At 34.5% G+C, this 17,030-nt stretch overlaps 1 protein-coding gene across 1 annotated transcript; it reads left to right on the forward strand.

Annotated features, from left to right (window-relative positions):
- Positions 1 to 11,950: 11,950 nt before the first annotated feature.
- LOC119078334 lies at positions 11,951 to 13,060 on the forward strand. Its single transcript, XM_037185838.1, has 2 exons — positions 11,951 to 12,228; positions 12,310 to 13,060. The coding sequence occupies exons 1-2, from the start codon at positions 11,951 to 11,953 to the stop codon at positions 13,058 to 13,060; spliced, it is 1,029 nt and encodes a 342-aa protein (XP_037041733.1).
- Positions 13,061 to 17,030: the final 3,970 nt, after the last annotated feature.

Raw genomic sequence — 17,030 nt, forward strand, 5'->3', positions numbered from 1 at the left:
CATACGGCTATACATCTGTTCACACCCCCCCTGAACCAAAATAAAGTTTTACCGAAAATGCACCCAAAAATTGATTGCTGTTCTAAATAGAGGGACCCTAGGGGAGTTCAAAACGATGGTCCGTTAGGCTGGACCAGATGCTACCCCAACCCCATACAACTAAGAAAAAAAATGTATGGGATGAGGAAGCATCTGGTCCAGCTTAACGGACCATCGTTTTGAACTCCCCTAGGGTCCCTCTATTTAGAACAGCAATCAATTTTTGGGTGCATTTTCGGTAAAACTTTATTTTGGTTCAGGGGGGGTGTGTGTTATCGATAATGACGACAAAAATAACGACAAGATCTGGGTAATATGGAAATTTATAAAGTAAAATTCATGTTAAAAAAATGAAGTACAAGATTAAAAACCCTTTGATCGATGGAAGTAATAGACCCGATAATAATACTGATCATTTGCTTGCCGTCAGTAACAGGTTTAAATGCTTGCCGTCTGTGACATGTTAAGCTTGTGATTATGGATGACTACAGCAATGTCCCTTCAGAATACTTCTCAGAAGCATGAAGTTCACTATTTTTTAAGGATCGTTTTCTCCTAACGATTGGATTAGTTGAATTGTACATAAAATCTAAAAATAAAAAATTAAATTAAATTCTAACCGGTGCCAGCAGTAATTCCGAATCTAGAAATATAATTTATTTTGCCTAATGTTTTAAGTTGAATGTCTACTCGAAAACATGGACCAGTTTACGAACAATTTATAATTCGAAATCGATTTTATAGAATTTAGAATTTTAGAGTTAATTTTCGATGATAAGAGTCGAAATGTGGAACGTATTTATTCTTCATAGATCAGTAAGGACCAGTGTAAATATTGTTATTGTCGTTGTAGTACTTTTTTATATTTTAAACTTAATTTTGCCAGTGTTTTTAATATTATAAATGATTTTTGTTCGCAATAAATAATATATTTTGTTTGAAATTTGCATTATTCTATTAATAGTCATCATCGGTACATTGGAATGTAGCAGACCGCCGCAACATTAGGCTCGTATATGAGTACGAAGTTAGTCATCACGAAATAAGTCAAATAAACTTTTTGAAAAGTAGTGTTTAACCAATTGCGAGAGAGAAGAAGAGAGTGTAGTATTGGTTCAAGCCCTAAAATTTAAACAGAATTCTAGTAAATCCCGAAATTTAAGTTTCAAAAAAAACAAAGAATTAAGGAGATCGGTCAATTTGTTGACAAGGAATCTAGCGGCCCAAAAACGTATTCCAAAAAGCTATGCCTTTCAAAGGATGAGTATATAGTACAGCTGAAACTTGATTCAAGATAAGTTTTTATTTTTTGTTTCCATCGTTTTATTCGTTCCACATGGTATTCCATCGCATAAAATCAGCGTCTCTGTTTTCATTTCTTCCATGATCCCGGCTGAATGAACAGAAAACGATGTGGAACGATAAGCACGTAAAAACGTTATTTTAGTTGAGTTTACTCTCCGAGTTCTGTAGCGCAGTACATTACTGTTTTGCTGGGACATTTTCGGTTGAGGCATGTGGGGAGGTTGTATTTTGAGCTGAAGAAATGCATACCACACATCCCAGCAAGACAATAATATTTCGTTTACGTTGCTGTGGCTCTAGTAAATGATTCTTTGGAACGATTATTTCCTACGCGTCACTACGCGAACAAAATAACTCAATGCACTGCTTTTAGTACATAAACATCATCTGATTACAACGATTTATGTTGAAAGCTATACCTAGTTTTCATTTAAATTGCAAAGCCTATAGTTAACAATAGTGAAGTAAAAGACGTGACAGATAAGCGATTCTTTGCATGAAAGATGTAATAGATTCACTGACATTCTCAGACTCTGCCATTCTGACTGAGATTATTATTACCTGTTCAAGTCGATATGGTCTTCGTTGTTTTACGTCACCTCGACGACTGTAACTCTGTACAAATACAAATAAATAAATTGCAACCATATCGAAAACCCCGAGGGTCACAATTTCTCGAGAAAGACCTCATCATGAGTTTGTGACTGTGAGAGTAACAGATTCTTTAGAGATCCGAATCAATCGCAGAATCAGGCGCACAACTTCCAGAGAAAGGGCATTCTAAAGACTAATGAATGCTCGAGTGCTACAAATCATCACGAATAGCTCTAATCTTCGAGAGTTCCGAGAGTTATGCACCATATATACATTGGGATGTTTAGATCCCAGTGGAGCCCCCATGTGTGATATTCATTAGATAAAATTTATGAGCATAATAAAACGCCATGAAATGTAATTGTTCGTTCAACCTTTAATGAGGAACTCAGTGATTTTATCCATTAAATATCACACATGGGGTACATCTCGGTTGAGCCCCTGAATATTTGATGGATAAAATCCCTGAGTTAACAATTAAATGTCGATTAACAATGACATTTCATGGCGTTTTATTGTACTCAGGGATTTTATCCATTAAATATCCCACACTGTGTTTCTGATCATGTAATTGTCGACTAGCGACAGCTTATTTTAGACGTGCTGCATCTTTCGAGCACACTTAGCATATCTCGGTGTAATTTTAATTTTTTATTACATTTGAATTTGATATTCAACTAATACGAGACTTGCATAACACATTCAATCAAAATATCAATTGCATATTCAAATACAATTTCTAAGCAGATTCATAGTCATTACATAGCCAAACCGTACAAACAAACACGAATATTATTACGCCGAACGTTTTTGTCTACACCACAAGGAATTCGTCTATTTAAGTTATAGTCTGGTGCGAGTTGTCCTTTCGGTCATATTGAATGTGAAAAGCGATTTTATGGTTGATTATCGTAGGTGCGTCGGCCACGAACTCAAATCGCAATGTTGCCAAGCTGGAATCGACCTGGTTTGGGCCAGGGAGCCGCCGTCAGCTAAAACTTCTTTCGGCTCTATAAAATTGAATTTTGATCCGAAGTGAGTGGGAAAAAAATCTTGTGTTCCTTGAACCTTTCTGCATACGAGAAAAATATAAGTGATTGAAAAAAATATGCAGGTGGCGCTGTAATTCAAGATGGCGCCCATCAATACAAAAAATGTGCAAATCTGGAAAATCCGGTAAATGTTTTTTTTAAGTAATTTATGTTTTTTTATTTATAACATAAAATAGACACCATTCGGAATAATTTCGCCCATGGAACCATGTCAAAAATATTTCATTTTATATTTTTAAATAAATTTTCAAAAATCAAAATTTCGTAGAGCGAAAAGGAGTGTTAGGCAACGTCGGCCCCTAGACCAAACCAGGCCGATCCCAGCTTGGCAACATCGCGATTCGAGTTACTGGTCGATCCATCTACGATAATGAACCATAAAATAGCTTTTTACATTCAATATGAGCGAAACGGCTTTTTTGGACAACTCGCACTTGACTATTAGCAAACATTAAAATATAATAAACGTTTCGGACGAGAAAGAAATAGCCGCTACCCTCTCAAGAGACACTGGCGGTGTCTTTGATATAAATTAAATGTGACTGTTATACTTAAATGTGGAATAGAATAGAATACAAAATACAGAATAAACGAAAAAAAAGAAGAGCGGAGGTAGAACCAATCGCCGTTTTCATAAGACCATTGAACATTTTTATTTATATAAAAAGTGGATTTTTAATGCGAATGAAATCAACGATCTGAAGAGTTTGGCTTTCCATTTGTAACATCTTTCCAATTTGGATGGTCCATCAGTCAGTTTACGGATGAAAACGCTTCCGAAATTTAAATTTAAAATACGGAGCAGCTCAGGTATCTCTTGACCTGGACCTGAATTTCAGGTGGCCTGACAATATTTGAATCTGAACTGATCTGACCTTAAATCTGAAAATCAGTAAAAGTTCAGGTAGATCAGGTCAGGTATTCCTGATACGATCTACCGATTTCAGTGAGATTCAGTTCAGGTTTAGTGTTATTCAGATTGAGATAATCTGAGCTTCAGGTCTCAGGTCGACCTGCCTTATTCCGAGACATATCTTAAAATACTCATCAAAACCAATCGAAACAGAAATTGAAGCGATACCTGTCTTTCCTAACGGCCAGTAGATACCCCAAACGGACCATCCTGTAATAAATGATGTGTCAATCGAAAAATTAAAATTTGGATGACAACTGTGAACAATACTCGTATTGCAGTGAACGATTATGGTTTTACTATCTGTTATCGATAGAAACGACAAAAAAACGATGAGCCCTGTCAGATGTTCTTTTATATAGTAAAGTCTATAGAAAAACCAATGAAGTAAAAGATCTTGAAATCAAACACAAGGCGATATTGTAAACAAAAAATGTAACAGATTTTCCAATGCGCCTGCTAAATAGTAAATTCACGTTGTTGTTTCATAAACGAAAAGAAAAACAATTTTGAAGCAAACCCATCGTGCGGACTTTGCATAGTGATCCATTCCAATATTACCATTTATTTCGCTGTAATTTTCAATTCTTGAATCGGAATTAGATGGAGAATTTCGATAGCCGCGTCGCACTTAACGTACGACTTTAAATACAAATAATTATTTGTGACGAGAGAGGCATTAAGAGGAATCGTCATTGTAATGAGCTAAACAATTTTAAATATCTTCAACGCTAGCGATTCAATGGGAGAGCTTTTTATCATATTGCAATCGATTTTGTGTGCGGCTAAATTTTCTAGCATTCAAACTCACGTGAATTTTTCCGATTCGTAGGCAAAGCAGATAGAAAGCAAACCAATTGGCATTGACAACAAAACGGTGGTTGGTTGAATGGATAAAACGGAATTAATATGCCATCTTAATGTGAATTTCAATTGGATTAATTTTCGCGTAATTGATTATTGTTCATTAGTTTGAGAGATGTTGGAAAATAATTGATGGGCGCTATTAAAGTTGTCATTTTGTGTCATTATCAAGTAGCAAATTACCAATCTTGATGTTGTTTCAGTTCTTACCGGTGAAATGGACATTTGCAAGTGGTGAATGATGTCAAGTTTGCATTTTATTGAATGTAAATGGCAACGATTGAAGGTAAGTGAGGCTAAGGAGATGTTCGATTAAAATACATTCGTCGTGAAGGATAGGTGTAGGTCTTTAATGCGTTCCAGACTTTGTAGAGCACTGATCAATGAGGCCATATAGGTATGTTGAAAATAATGAAGTAGAATAATGAGTTATGTGAAGTTGAAATGTTTAGGTGCTTATATTGCATCGAAGATGCTACCAAACTTCTGTAAGCTCTATTTTTCCTAAAAGTACATGCAAACACCCCACACGACCCTGTCCGGCTCGTGTAACTGGAGAAATTTTTGTAAGAAAAGTGCATGTTTTCAGTTTTCGATCACCTACCACCAGCCACACAAGTTTCAAAGAATTTTTTTGAAAGTGGCTTTAGGTTCTAGGGACCAATACCAATTCAGGCACATATAAAAAAGTCCAATGGAAAATGCATCCGATTTCAAGATTATGTTTTTCAAAAGAATCCCTCATTAACTATAAGTAGTTTCACAACCATACAACAAGTTAAAGTCGTACATATGTTACAAAGGTCGAAAGTTGGGTGAAGTCTACCATTGAATCTGTTATCTCATTTGATGTAAGTGTTTTCACAAGTCAGATTGGTAGAAAATCATTTACTTCTTTAGCTTCATGCCAATTTATTTAGCTATAAAGCGTGATATTATCCAGAGTGCAAAGCTTAGTCATCGATCATCGATATCGTTAACATTTGAAACATCAGGCACTCAATATATTTTTTGGATCTAGATTCGGATATTGAAATGGCCGTACTTCGTTGCGAAAGATCTAAATTTAATTTTCTTGCTGTATATGCTGTTCTAGGCTTTAGTTCAGGATCCGACAAGAAATCGAAGAATCGTTAAGCACTTAAGTTTTCAACGTTTTCAATTATTATACAGAATCGGCCCACCCTATGTTACTGTTTTAGAAGGTATATTGACGACTGTCAATTCAACCTTTACAGGTACAAATATGCTATTGGCATTCTAAGCAAAATATATGAAAAATCATTATCTCAAGCCTGATCTCACCTGTTTTTAGTAGCAAAGCTCGTTACCAAGTTTAACACCCCCATATCATCGATTATTATCAGTTACCACAACAAAATGTTCTCAATTACTCAAAACCAATGAAAGAGTAACATTTTATGCATGAATCTACATTTAGTGAGAGGGATACGAGAACAAACAAATTTTTCGTTAATTGCACTATTCAAATTAGAGAGGGTACCAGTACACTGTACGGCAGCAAGCCTCAAAGCTTATCATTTGAAAAAATCTTCTTCTTTTTTCTCTTTATTTAATTGCCCATATTATGCATAAAAGACATTTAAAAAAATATGATCTCGGATGCATGCCAAATAATAATACCATTCCTGTGTGCACAACACACTGTTCCAACCATTCGAACAATGTAAAATTGTATGGTTAACATTGACAATAAAACTATAGATTTCCACAACAATCCTTTTCCAATTAATTTTAAATATTATGTTCTATATCATATCGAAAATATCTTCAAAATTTTACATTGATCTTAGCGCCAACCGTATTGTGATTGTCGTAAATTGTCCCTCATAAGATCATATTAACAAATTCGTATATGGTAAAGCCGAGATATAGAGCCATAGAGCCAATTCAATATAAGATATAAATACACAAATAATCATATAAACGATAATAGAATCAAAGTGCAGCGCCGCATCACCAACTCTATTTGCAATGTGAATATTCAATGAAAAAAACGAAGAAGCAAAAATCGGAATATATGGCAAAAGATATTTGATTGTGATGTACTTTTGTTGGCAATCTGTATATTTATATTGGAATGATATATCGACGATGTATACAGCCAAGAAGCTTACTCCAGTTCCGCGATATAAATATATTGACATAACAAAAGTAGCAATAACAATTTTCTGGTATACAAAATCATGTCATTTTCAATTTAAAAGTCAGAGTTGCAGCGCTTATTATAAGAAGTAGAAGAACAGATCGGCATATTCTCATATATTTACAATCTGTTCGGACGGCACAGAATTGCGACGGTAATGCTTATCGAGACGAAATAGTTTAATAGAACTACTGTGTGTGCTGTGCAAAAATGCAATTCCAAACAGAATTGTTAAGTTGATTGTTTGCATCGTTTCTATGTTTGAGGAGCATTCGATTCGTTTGTACGAATCCTCTATTGAATGTAAGGAAATGTTACTTGTGTTGAATTTCTTGCAAATTTTTTGTTATTTAGATTGGTATCAAATTGAATTGAAGTTGTTTGTCTTATGATTGAATTCTCATTATACCTAGGCTGAATCCGAATAGAAATTCAATGCAAGATATGGTAAAACTAACATGTACTTATAACCCTTATAGCCCTACTCACGTTAAAAAAAATGTTTCAGAAATTCCAGAGGAATGTCGAATTCGTTTCTCTATCTGATGCTAAACAAAACACTAAAAAAAATTGATTCTAAGTCGCGCAACGCAATTAAAGTTTACATGAAAACCGCTAGAAACACTTGGTAGCGCATAAAAACACTTGGTAGCGTAAGGAAGCACATGGTAACCGTTCCAAATACATGGTAACGCATCCGAAAACATGGTGACAATTATAAACGCATGGTTAACGTATAGTAACTCATGGTAACGCATATAAACACATGGTAACGTATTCAAACACATGACAACACATACAAACACATGGTAGAACATACAAACATATGGTAACGCATGCAAACATATGGTAACCCATCTAAACACATGTTATCTCATACAAAAAAGTACACATGGTAACACGTCCAAACACATAGTAACGCGTCCAAACACATGGTAACGTATCCAAACACATGGTAACACATAAAAACACATGGTAACGTATACAAACACAATGTAACATATGGAAACACAAGGATACTCATACATTTTCTAGAGAGAGTGCTGTTTCGTATCAAATAGAGAAACTAAATCGACATTGGAAGTTCTGAAACGATTTTTTTTAAACGTGAATACTATACTTACTGAATAGAGCTACTTATTAGTGGCTCTGTATCATATTTACCGAAAAAAACCATGCCAACATCCAAACGCATTCATTCGTGAACAATCACACCCGTTCAACCCATTGCAGCAGGTAATTGTAACATTTAACCATAAAAATGTCAGAAAATTGTGACCATAGCTATGTAATTATTGGATCAGTTTGTGGAATCCATAAATATTGACATGAGTCTGATGGGCTGATATCTAAGATATTGTCAGACATTTTAAAGTGCAGCATGACAGTGCTATTTTCTGCACTGTTATTTGCACTCAAATGTTGATAATTAATTAAAATTTAATTAATTGAAGACACTCTTAATGCATACAGTCGTCCGACATACCTCAACAACTTTAAAATGGTTGAGTCGAAGTCAATTATTAAAACAAGGTAGATTCCGAGCATTTTTTTATATTAAATTCAGCTAACAGCAACATGGGTATTACGTACCATTTAATGTCCATTTTTCCAATTAAATTTCTTTCGTAATATTAGAATTTTCCGAATTGTATTATATGATGGTCGAATGTTTCTGTCAATTTCCTGAATTCCTTAAAATTTTCAATCTTTCAGCGTTTTTTGGAACGGCACTCACTTGAATCAATCAACGATTTTCTCAACAACTCAACAACTCGCCTCAAATTCTAACGGTGAAAGACGTTAGTTTTGGTAAGTTTATTTTAAAGAACAGATTTGAGATTGGAGATAAAATATTTTATTGTTAAGCGATTTTAAGTGTCAAAACCCACAACGAAGCATCTTATCTCAGACAATATTTTCTATCGAACTAAATTTAACACATCGGAAACCCGGTGCCATTTACAATCAACATATAGACGAACACTCTATTTATTAACATTTTACAAATGACAAGTGAATCAATACACACAACCTGAATCTGTTACCTCCATAGTTAAAGTACCTTGTTCTAAATGAAGTATGGGCAACACCACATACCCTGTTCCATGTGATAGATGGGTAAAACGCTTTTCTGATTCAACACTATCCAAGTTTGGGTCACTACACTAACTGAATCAGTATTCTGACAGGATCAGTACGTTGACAAAAGGCATTTTTCGTTTCTATTTCTGTTTTCGTTTTCCTTTTTTGGTTTTTCGTTGTGTCGGGTTTTCTTCATTTTGGGTTAGTGACCGTGTAACGGACCAGTGGAAACGACTGAAGATGGTATCCGGAGGTCGAAACAGCATTTTATCTCCACTTTCGCTTCACCGCGATTCACGGGAAAGTGAAGAGTAATTATGCTCTGTTTGTTTTGGTGTATTCGTTTGAACTTAATTTTTTCTGCGTATTAAATAACACCATCCCTGGAATTAGCATGTTTTCCAGGTAAAATAAAGTTTTGTACCTTCGGAATATTGAATGTTTATTGACTGACTGAAAAGTCATGCGGTGCTCTGGCACCCTTGCCTTCGCCACCTCGTTAGTTGGTAGTGGGTTTCTAATAGGTTAATCCATGAGTATTGGGCAACCATTGTGATCCACTTTGCAAAAACGTTCTGGTTAAGAACGCAACGACTTGAATCTACACGGGATTCTTCAATCAATGATTCGAAACTTAGAACGAGATACTGTCAACAAAATCCTGATACTGTCAACGGCACGTGAATCTGAATCACGTGTGGTGAAATCAAGTTTTCAACTCTCGAATAAGTGTTCTTGTTCCCTATGTGTTTATGGCCAAAAGAAAATGTATTCTTAGACCATAACACGGGTAGCAAGTAAAAAACGAAATATTCAAACTTCATAACACAGTTTGACACAAAATCTATTACTTCATTTGTTTAAATTTGCAACAGTCAATTTGCAATAAAAGACGGTGCTCAGGGTACAAAAAACAATAACAAAATATCGTTCATATAAAAAAACATCAGTGGCTTCTATCGTTTATCGGGTGAAAATGTAGTTCTCAAAAGTTCGAAATACGTGGATACTGCGGTTGAGTTTCGAACCGTTGCACTGGCAACTCAATCGTGTAGTGGAAAGGAAACGAGTTAACCATTACGTTATGGGGTTGTTCATAGCTCATTGTAGCTGTTGATTAACTTTTCGAAATATATAAACTCACCGGCGACAGTCTAAATTTAGAGCCAGAATGGAAACTTAATTTTTTCAATATACATTCCATATATGCACAATATCATCACTGGAAATGAAAATAATGCCTCGCTTATTAATGTATTCGTGTGCATATCATTATATACTGGGTATAGTATAGAGTAGAGTAGAGTCGAGAGAGAGAGAGAGAGAGAGAGAGAGAGAGAGAGAGAGAGAACGGAGCAAAAATGAAAACAAAATAAAGCAATAATTCATTTTGAATCACAATACGAATTACAAACATCTCAAACATATAATACAATTTAAATTTAACATTGACTACTGTTGAATAAACAAGTTCATATTTCTCACGATCGAATATATGTATTGAGAAGGAAATTATGTACAAACCGATAATTTTGCATATAAACGAGCATAATCTTACACAAGCCTTTATGAAGGTACACTAAACGTCGACTGGTACATATACATACTGTATGGATGCGGAATTGATTGTGCAGTCAAATTTAAAAAAAATCTATTTTCCATACACTAAAACCACAAGAATGAAATGAAGACAGAAATTCTAAATCTGAAGCGAATGTGTGTAACTCCATATTATAATACGGTACCCGCACATAAAAGCATCATTTTACAACATAGGAAAACAGCACGCATTAGAGGCACCGGATCAGTATAAAACGTACAAAGATCTCGAAAGGCATCTCGAAATGGTATTCATTCGATCTTTTAAATATTTTCTTTTATTATTTACACTAAAAGGTGTTGGCATTGTTTCGGATGTTTCGGTTGACTGAATGTCAGAATCTTAATTTCGAGAATCGCGAGATATTTATGGAGAGTATTTTGAGGAATTCAACAAACAAACAAACAAAAATTCAACTGTAGAACTGTAGAGTAACAACAATCTATACATATAACAGTAAGATGGGAAAGTCGAAGGAACACCTAAATCTTTACATTACATTTACTTTTTGTGATCATCTGTTCTCGTCAACAACTGCAAAAGTAAGTACTGTACTTCGTCTAACGTTTTTTTAAATAGCAAAATTTTTGTTAAAACTATTGAAGTAAAAGATTTTGCGTGAAGCACTAAAGCTATAACTTTAAACTAAGAACTAACAGATCTACTGATGTCGTTGCGATATTTTTGCAGTTTGAAAAAAGTAAATTAAACTCGGTTAAACTCAATTATTGTCATCTGAATGAATTTGGGCAGAAATCGCAAACACAATGTACAGACAATTATGATTCCCGGTTTTTATTTAGTGTCTTAACTTGTTCCTACACGTCGTTTCGGCTTTGAAATACGAAACTGTTTATAGTATGATTTAGTAAAGGTCTTTAGGCGAAGTATGTTATTCTATATCAAGGAGTAACAACTGACTATATCTTCCGAAAATCTGAATGGCAGGATATGTACCAAAGCACACAACTGCAACACTTTCTCAAGTCTCTAGTTTTGCGACTTGTGTCTTCGAACACAACAAGGCGTTATTCCACAAAATGCACCTAGGATTAACCATGCATGGTGTAAAATATTGATCGATTACTTCATTTATCATCATTACCATTATTTATGGTTGAATTATGGACGAAGAAATTGATATGTGACAATATTATGAATTATTAATCTAATAAAAGAATGTGAGCAGTCAGCGCCAGCAGTATCATAAATTAAAAAATTCTTTTATTTTACAGCAAAGGAATTCTAAGATCCAACAGTTTTAATCTGAATTAATATGCAGTTACCACATCAGTGTAACGTTGATAATATTTTTTCTTCGTGGTAATCCAATGTGGCGAAATAGTCCTGGTCTAGAACGTTACGATGCTGTGCTTAAAGAATCATTGGAATCGATTTTGAATATTCAAATGACAAACCGTGCATGGTCCGAATCATCTTTACCAATAAAACATGGAGGAATTGGAATTAGACATGCCACCGACATTGCTCTGCCTTCCTTTTTGTCATCAATTCATGAAGTTTCCGATTTGGTGGACAAGCTGTTATCCGAACCTTACCGACAGATTGATCCAGTGATGTTGGAAGCAGAAAGAATTTGGTACGAAAAGTTTGGGGAGTTACCGGAAGTTAGGAATATCCAAAGAATTTGGGAGTCAAATGAAATCACGAATAAAGTCGATTCCATCAGCAGTTGTTTGAAAGAGAAAAGTGATATGGCAAGATTTAAAGCAAATTCTGTACACGAATCCGGTGCTTGGCTGCAAGCATTACCGTCACCACAACTTGGAACACATCTATCCAATGACGAATTCCGGGTTGCACTATCACTACGCCTTGGTGTTCCAATCGTTCGTCCTCATGTTTGTATATGTGGGGAAAAAGTTAATCAATACGGACATCATGGTCTATCATGCTCTAAAGCGAATGGTACAAATCCACGTCATGCAAATGGAAACAATATTCTCCAACGAGCATTGAAGAGTGGTCTAGTTCCAGCTATTCTCGAACCACCTGGCTGTTCGAGACCGGATGGAAAAAAACCAGACGGAATGAGCTTAGTTCCTTGGGCGAGAGGAAGGTCATTGTTGTGGGATTTTACCTGTAAGGACACTTTCGCACCGTCATATCTAAATTCTTCGTCTAAGCACGCCGGTTACGTCGCAAAAGTAGGGGAAAGGATTAAAATCAGCCATTATTCACAACTAGCTAACCAGTTCATTTTCATTCCGGTTGCTACGGAGACGTCAGGGGTAATAGGAAAAATGGGCCTGGATTTAATCAAAAAAATCGGAAGTAAAATCACCGATGCTACGAATGAAAAACGTGCGACGTCCTATTTAATTCAACGCATAAGCATCGCCATTCAAAAAGGAAACGTAGCATCAATTTTGGGCACAATTCCACCATCGAAAGATTTGAAGGAGGTGTTTTATCTTTAAACATTGTAAAAATGAAATACATATGCAATAATTACAGTGATTGAAAATCGTTCTAAAATCATTGAAATCGCATGAATTGCTATTCCCTTGAATTGAACGAAACACCTTACAGGATAAACTCCTTACGATTGTATGAAAATCAACAACGCTGCATTTCATTAACCTGCCACATACGGCTATTCAACTGTTATCAATAACTGACGACAAAAATAATGACAAGCTCTGGGTAATATGGTCCTTTAATAATAAAATGCATGTTAAAAAACTGAAGTACAAGATTTTAAATTAGCCGATTAAAAAAAATCTTCGATCGATGGAAGTAAAAGACCGGATAGTAATACTGGTCATATGTTTTCCGTCTGTAACAGGTTAAACGATAAACTTGCTGGAATTGAACGAAACTCCTTAACGTTGCCTTTCATTAAAGGATAAGCTCCCTGTATTGAACGAAATATCTTATCGTTGCATTACGTGAAAGGATAAACTTCCCAGGGAACGAAATGCCTTATCGTTGCATTTAGTAAAAGGATAAACTCGCCAGGAACGAACGAAACTCGTTCTCATCGTTGCATTTCATAAAGGGATCTAATATTAAATTTGTTGACAAAAACAATAATTTTGTTGCTTCGAAAGAATAAATTAGAATTGCAACAATATCTATCCTTTTGATGAATTACGTTTTGAGCTATTTGAATGGTTTAATTTATTCGAATTTTCGATTTCAAAAAAAATCTTTTGCTCACTTCAAAAAAAACCTCAGACACTCCGACCCATTTCGGTCACCCATTTCGAAATAAATAGCAATTGCGAACCGGCAATAAAAATCAAAACATTCTCGGACATTAAATAATAATGTCAATAAATTTTTATGGTGGAAGTGCACTACATATTAATATCAATCATAAATCAATCAACGTTGTCATCTCGAAAATTTCTTCTTTTTCGCGTTGTCTTCTTCTCTTCACATTTTTTTTCGTCGTCGTCATCGTAAATCCCTTACGTTTTGTGAAAGCTTCACATTTATGAAATTGTAAAAATAAAATAGATTTATTTTTGACGTGAAACTCGTTCGGTTTTATATGTTATTATTATACCGGAGCAATATCACATATCATCGTCGACCTGTGATGGCATTATATGTTCGGTTGATTTATATATTCGGATTGTTGATTTTTTAAAGCGCGTTTTTCCCAACAGAATTTCCATTGTTGTTGAATTTCGGTTATTAAATTACGAATTGATTGGAGCAATTATTTTTCCAGATAAAATTTTTTTAAGCAAACGCTTTACACACCTAATCAGATTGGTCGATTTCTTTATTGTGCAGACGCAAAAGAAAAACAACAGCAGAAAGAGCCATATCATCACAAAATGTTTAATGAATTTATTGTTGAAAAATGAAAACATTCCAACGAGGTACCGATAGGATAAACATTTGATTAAATAGATTTGATGATTGATAAGTCCGAAAAAACAACAACTCAATCGCAAGTACGTATTGTTGCAATATTAGGTACTTTACTCATTTAATGACTTGATGAGTCGAAAACGGTTATGTACTGTTGCTGTCGAATGTTTCTAGATCGGGAGCCTGTCTGCAATGCAGACTCTGCAGCTGAGTCGTACCTAATAAGAACAATATTTGTGCTAAGACTATTTCTCTTTTACCGGTAGGAGGTAGGAGAGCCCTGACAACTAGACCTAATCTGCCCATAAAAAGACTTAGCGCAAAAGGGATACAGGATATTGTGAGAGAATTTCATATGTTTACACTCTCTCTCTCTCTCTCTCTCTCTCTCTCTTTCTAAATATTGCATCACTTTTGCACTAAGTTTTCTGTGAGTTGTAGGATAGTAGTGCATACAACGCCAATAATCTCAACATATCGGTGGAATTTGTTGTCAAAATGAAAGCATTGATGCGACATAACAGATTAAATTTAAAAGTGACAGTTTAGATGTACGTACACTAGGTGAATCTACCCTTATAAGAGCACTCATTTTTCTAAAAAATCTTGGGACAGATTGTGATGTTGGAAGGGATGTCGATAAGGGAGTTTTTTAGAATATTTTTTTGTGTGAAATCTGAGGCGACAATAATTATAATTATTTGACGCACTCGTATCGAAAATTTGACTTACTTTTTCTATCGAAAAATATCATTTTTTGTAACTTGTAGTGTAGTAATAAAACATTGGTTTGAAACCGTTTATTATGAGGTACTCATACGCGCACAAGCTCTCAGTCTGTTCCATTCAATTTCCACCTCTAAAATTGAGCCTTACAGTCTGGAATTTTAGAAATTACTTGCCGCTTCGATTTTGAATTGAAGCGACATTGTATAGAAATTTCAAATGATTTTATTTACCTTCTGTTAAGTCGTCGTCGTCGTATTCTTATTTTTTATTTTTGTGAATAGCATACCCAGTAACAGAGAATTGTATTATGGATGAAGCGATATATGCACAAGAACATTTAAGTCATCTATTTAGAATACAATTATGGGAAAAGTCGAAGATGAATAAATTTAACGTTTTGTTATTATTTATAGGGAATTGTTGTGGTTGTAAATATCGGTAAAACGGTTATATTGGTAATGCCAATTTGTTAGAATTTTATCGTTTTTATATTGTGTTCAAAGTCTACGGCACTGATGGAATATATCCGTTTGTGTATGGATTTTTTATGAATCGAAAGATGCGGTTATAATATTCATAAAATTGGATGTTCGATTGGGAATTCTGTTGCATTATTTCACCAACAGCCTAAGCCTAGACAATTTTTGAGTTATAAATTGAGTGTGTAATGAACGAGAAGTGATTGGCTCTCTTTTGTATAAATATTTAAATGGAAAATCTATCCCGAGAAATTAGACATACAATTACAAATTCCCATATATATACGATCATACGATCACAGTGATATACCGATACCCAGTACACTAAAAAATAATAATAAAAATAATAAAACGGTTCGGTACTTGTATTCCACTAAAAAGATAACGAAAATATCAAATGTCACAAAATTCTAATTCAATTGCCTGTTCCATCTACAAAACGAAACGTAAAACTCGCAATGATAAATCAATTTCAATGGACATAGATGCAAATCTCTTATCTTATCTCTTATGCAGTTCTTTGGTCATATGCAAGAGATTCTTTTTTTGTTTGAAATTTATTTGTGCAGTAATATATTGGCAACGTCGACCGAAGCACAAACCACATTATTACCCAAAAAAGGATTTATCAACTTTTGCTAAATCAATTCATTTTGAGTTTTCCTGTCCAATGAAATAACATATCAAATTGGTTGTTGTCTGTTTACCCGCGTATATAATATTATGGGTTCACTTCACATGGCGATTTGCTGTATTATGTTTCTCCTTTCGCTTTGTTTTATATTATATTGTGTGCAATAGTGCAATGATATCCAAGATATAGTAATATATTCCAATCGATCGTGGATAGAAATGAGTGTGTCGTCGTTTTGGTTTTCTTTTCTTCTTCCTATTTTTCATTTATATTTTTCGTTTTGTTTTTTTCGAAATTTATTGAACTATTCTGCCTAAATAGTTTGCAATATCATCTTTCTAAATTATTCAATAAAAACTCTTCTTATTTAGATGATTGTTTATTCTGCACATCTTCTACGGAACAAAGACCATCTGAGTTTCTGAGCACGCACGTATTACATAAATATATTTATCCCCAATCTGTCGAAATGATTTAGTGTAATAAATAAACGATAAATGCACACACAGACACACACTCACATGGTATGGAAAATATGGTAATTTGAACAAGTCTTTGTTGAATAATGGTAGTTTGATTCGGATAGGAAACATATTGGCTGGAAACAATGGACTCATGGTTGGTATATAACATCTTTAAAGTTGACTCGATTCAATTGTTTTAAGTAATATCAATTGAACTAATTAGTCTATACCATCATCAAAGGATTTTTCGGCTTTG

Source organism: Bradysia coprophila, unplaced genomic scaffold, assembly GCF_014529535.1.
Source record: "Bradysia coprophila strain Holo2 unplaced genomic scaffold, BU_Bcop_v1 contig_248, whole genome shotgun sequence".
In the NCBI taxonomy this organism is placed as follows: Eukaryota; Metazoa; Arthropoda; class Insecta; order Diptera; family Sciaridae; genus Bradysia; species Bradysia coprophila.

Excerpts from the sequence above, each read along its gene's own strand:
- LOC119078334 (XM_037185838.1), top strand. The coding sequence starts at position 11,951 with ATGTGGCGAAATAGTCCTGGTCTAGAACGTTACGATGCTGTGCTTAAA. Across the intron at positions 12,229-12,309 it reads GAAAGAATTTGGTACGAAAA|CAGTTGTTTGAAAGAGAAAA; the intron begins GTTTGGGGAGTT and ends CGATTCCATCAG.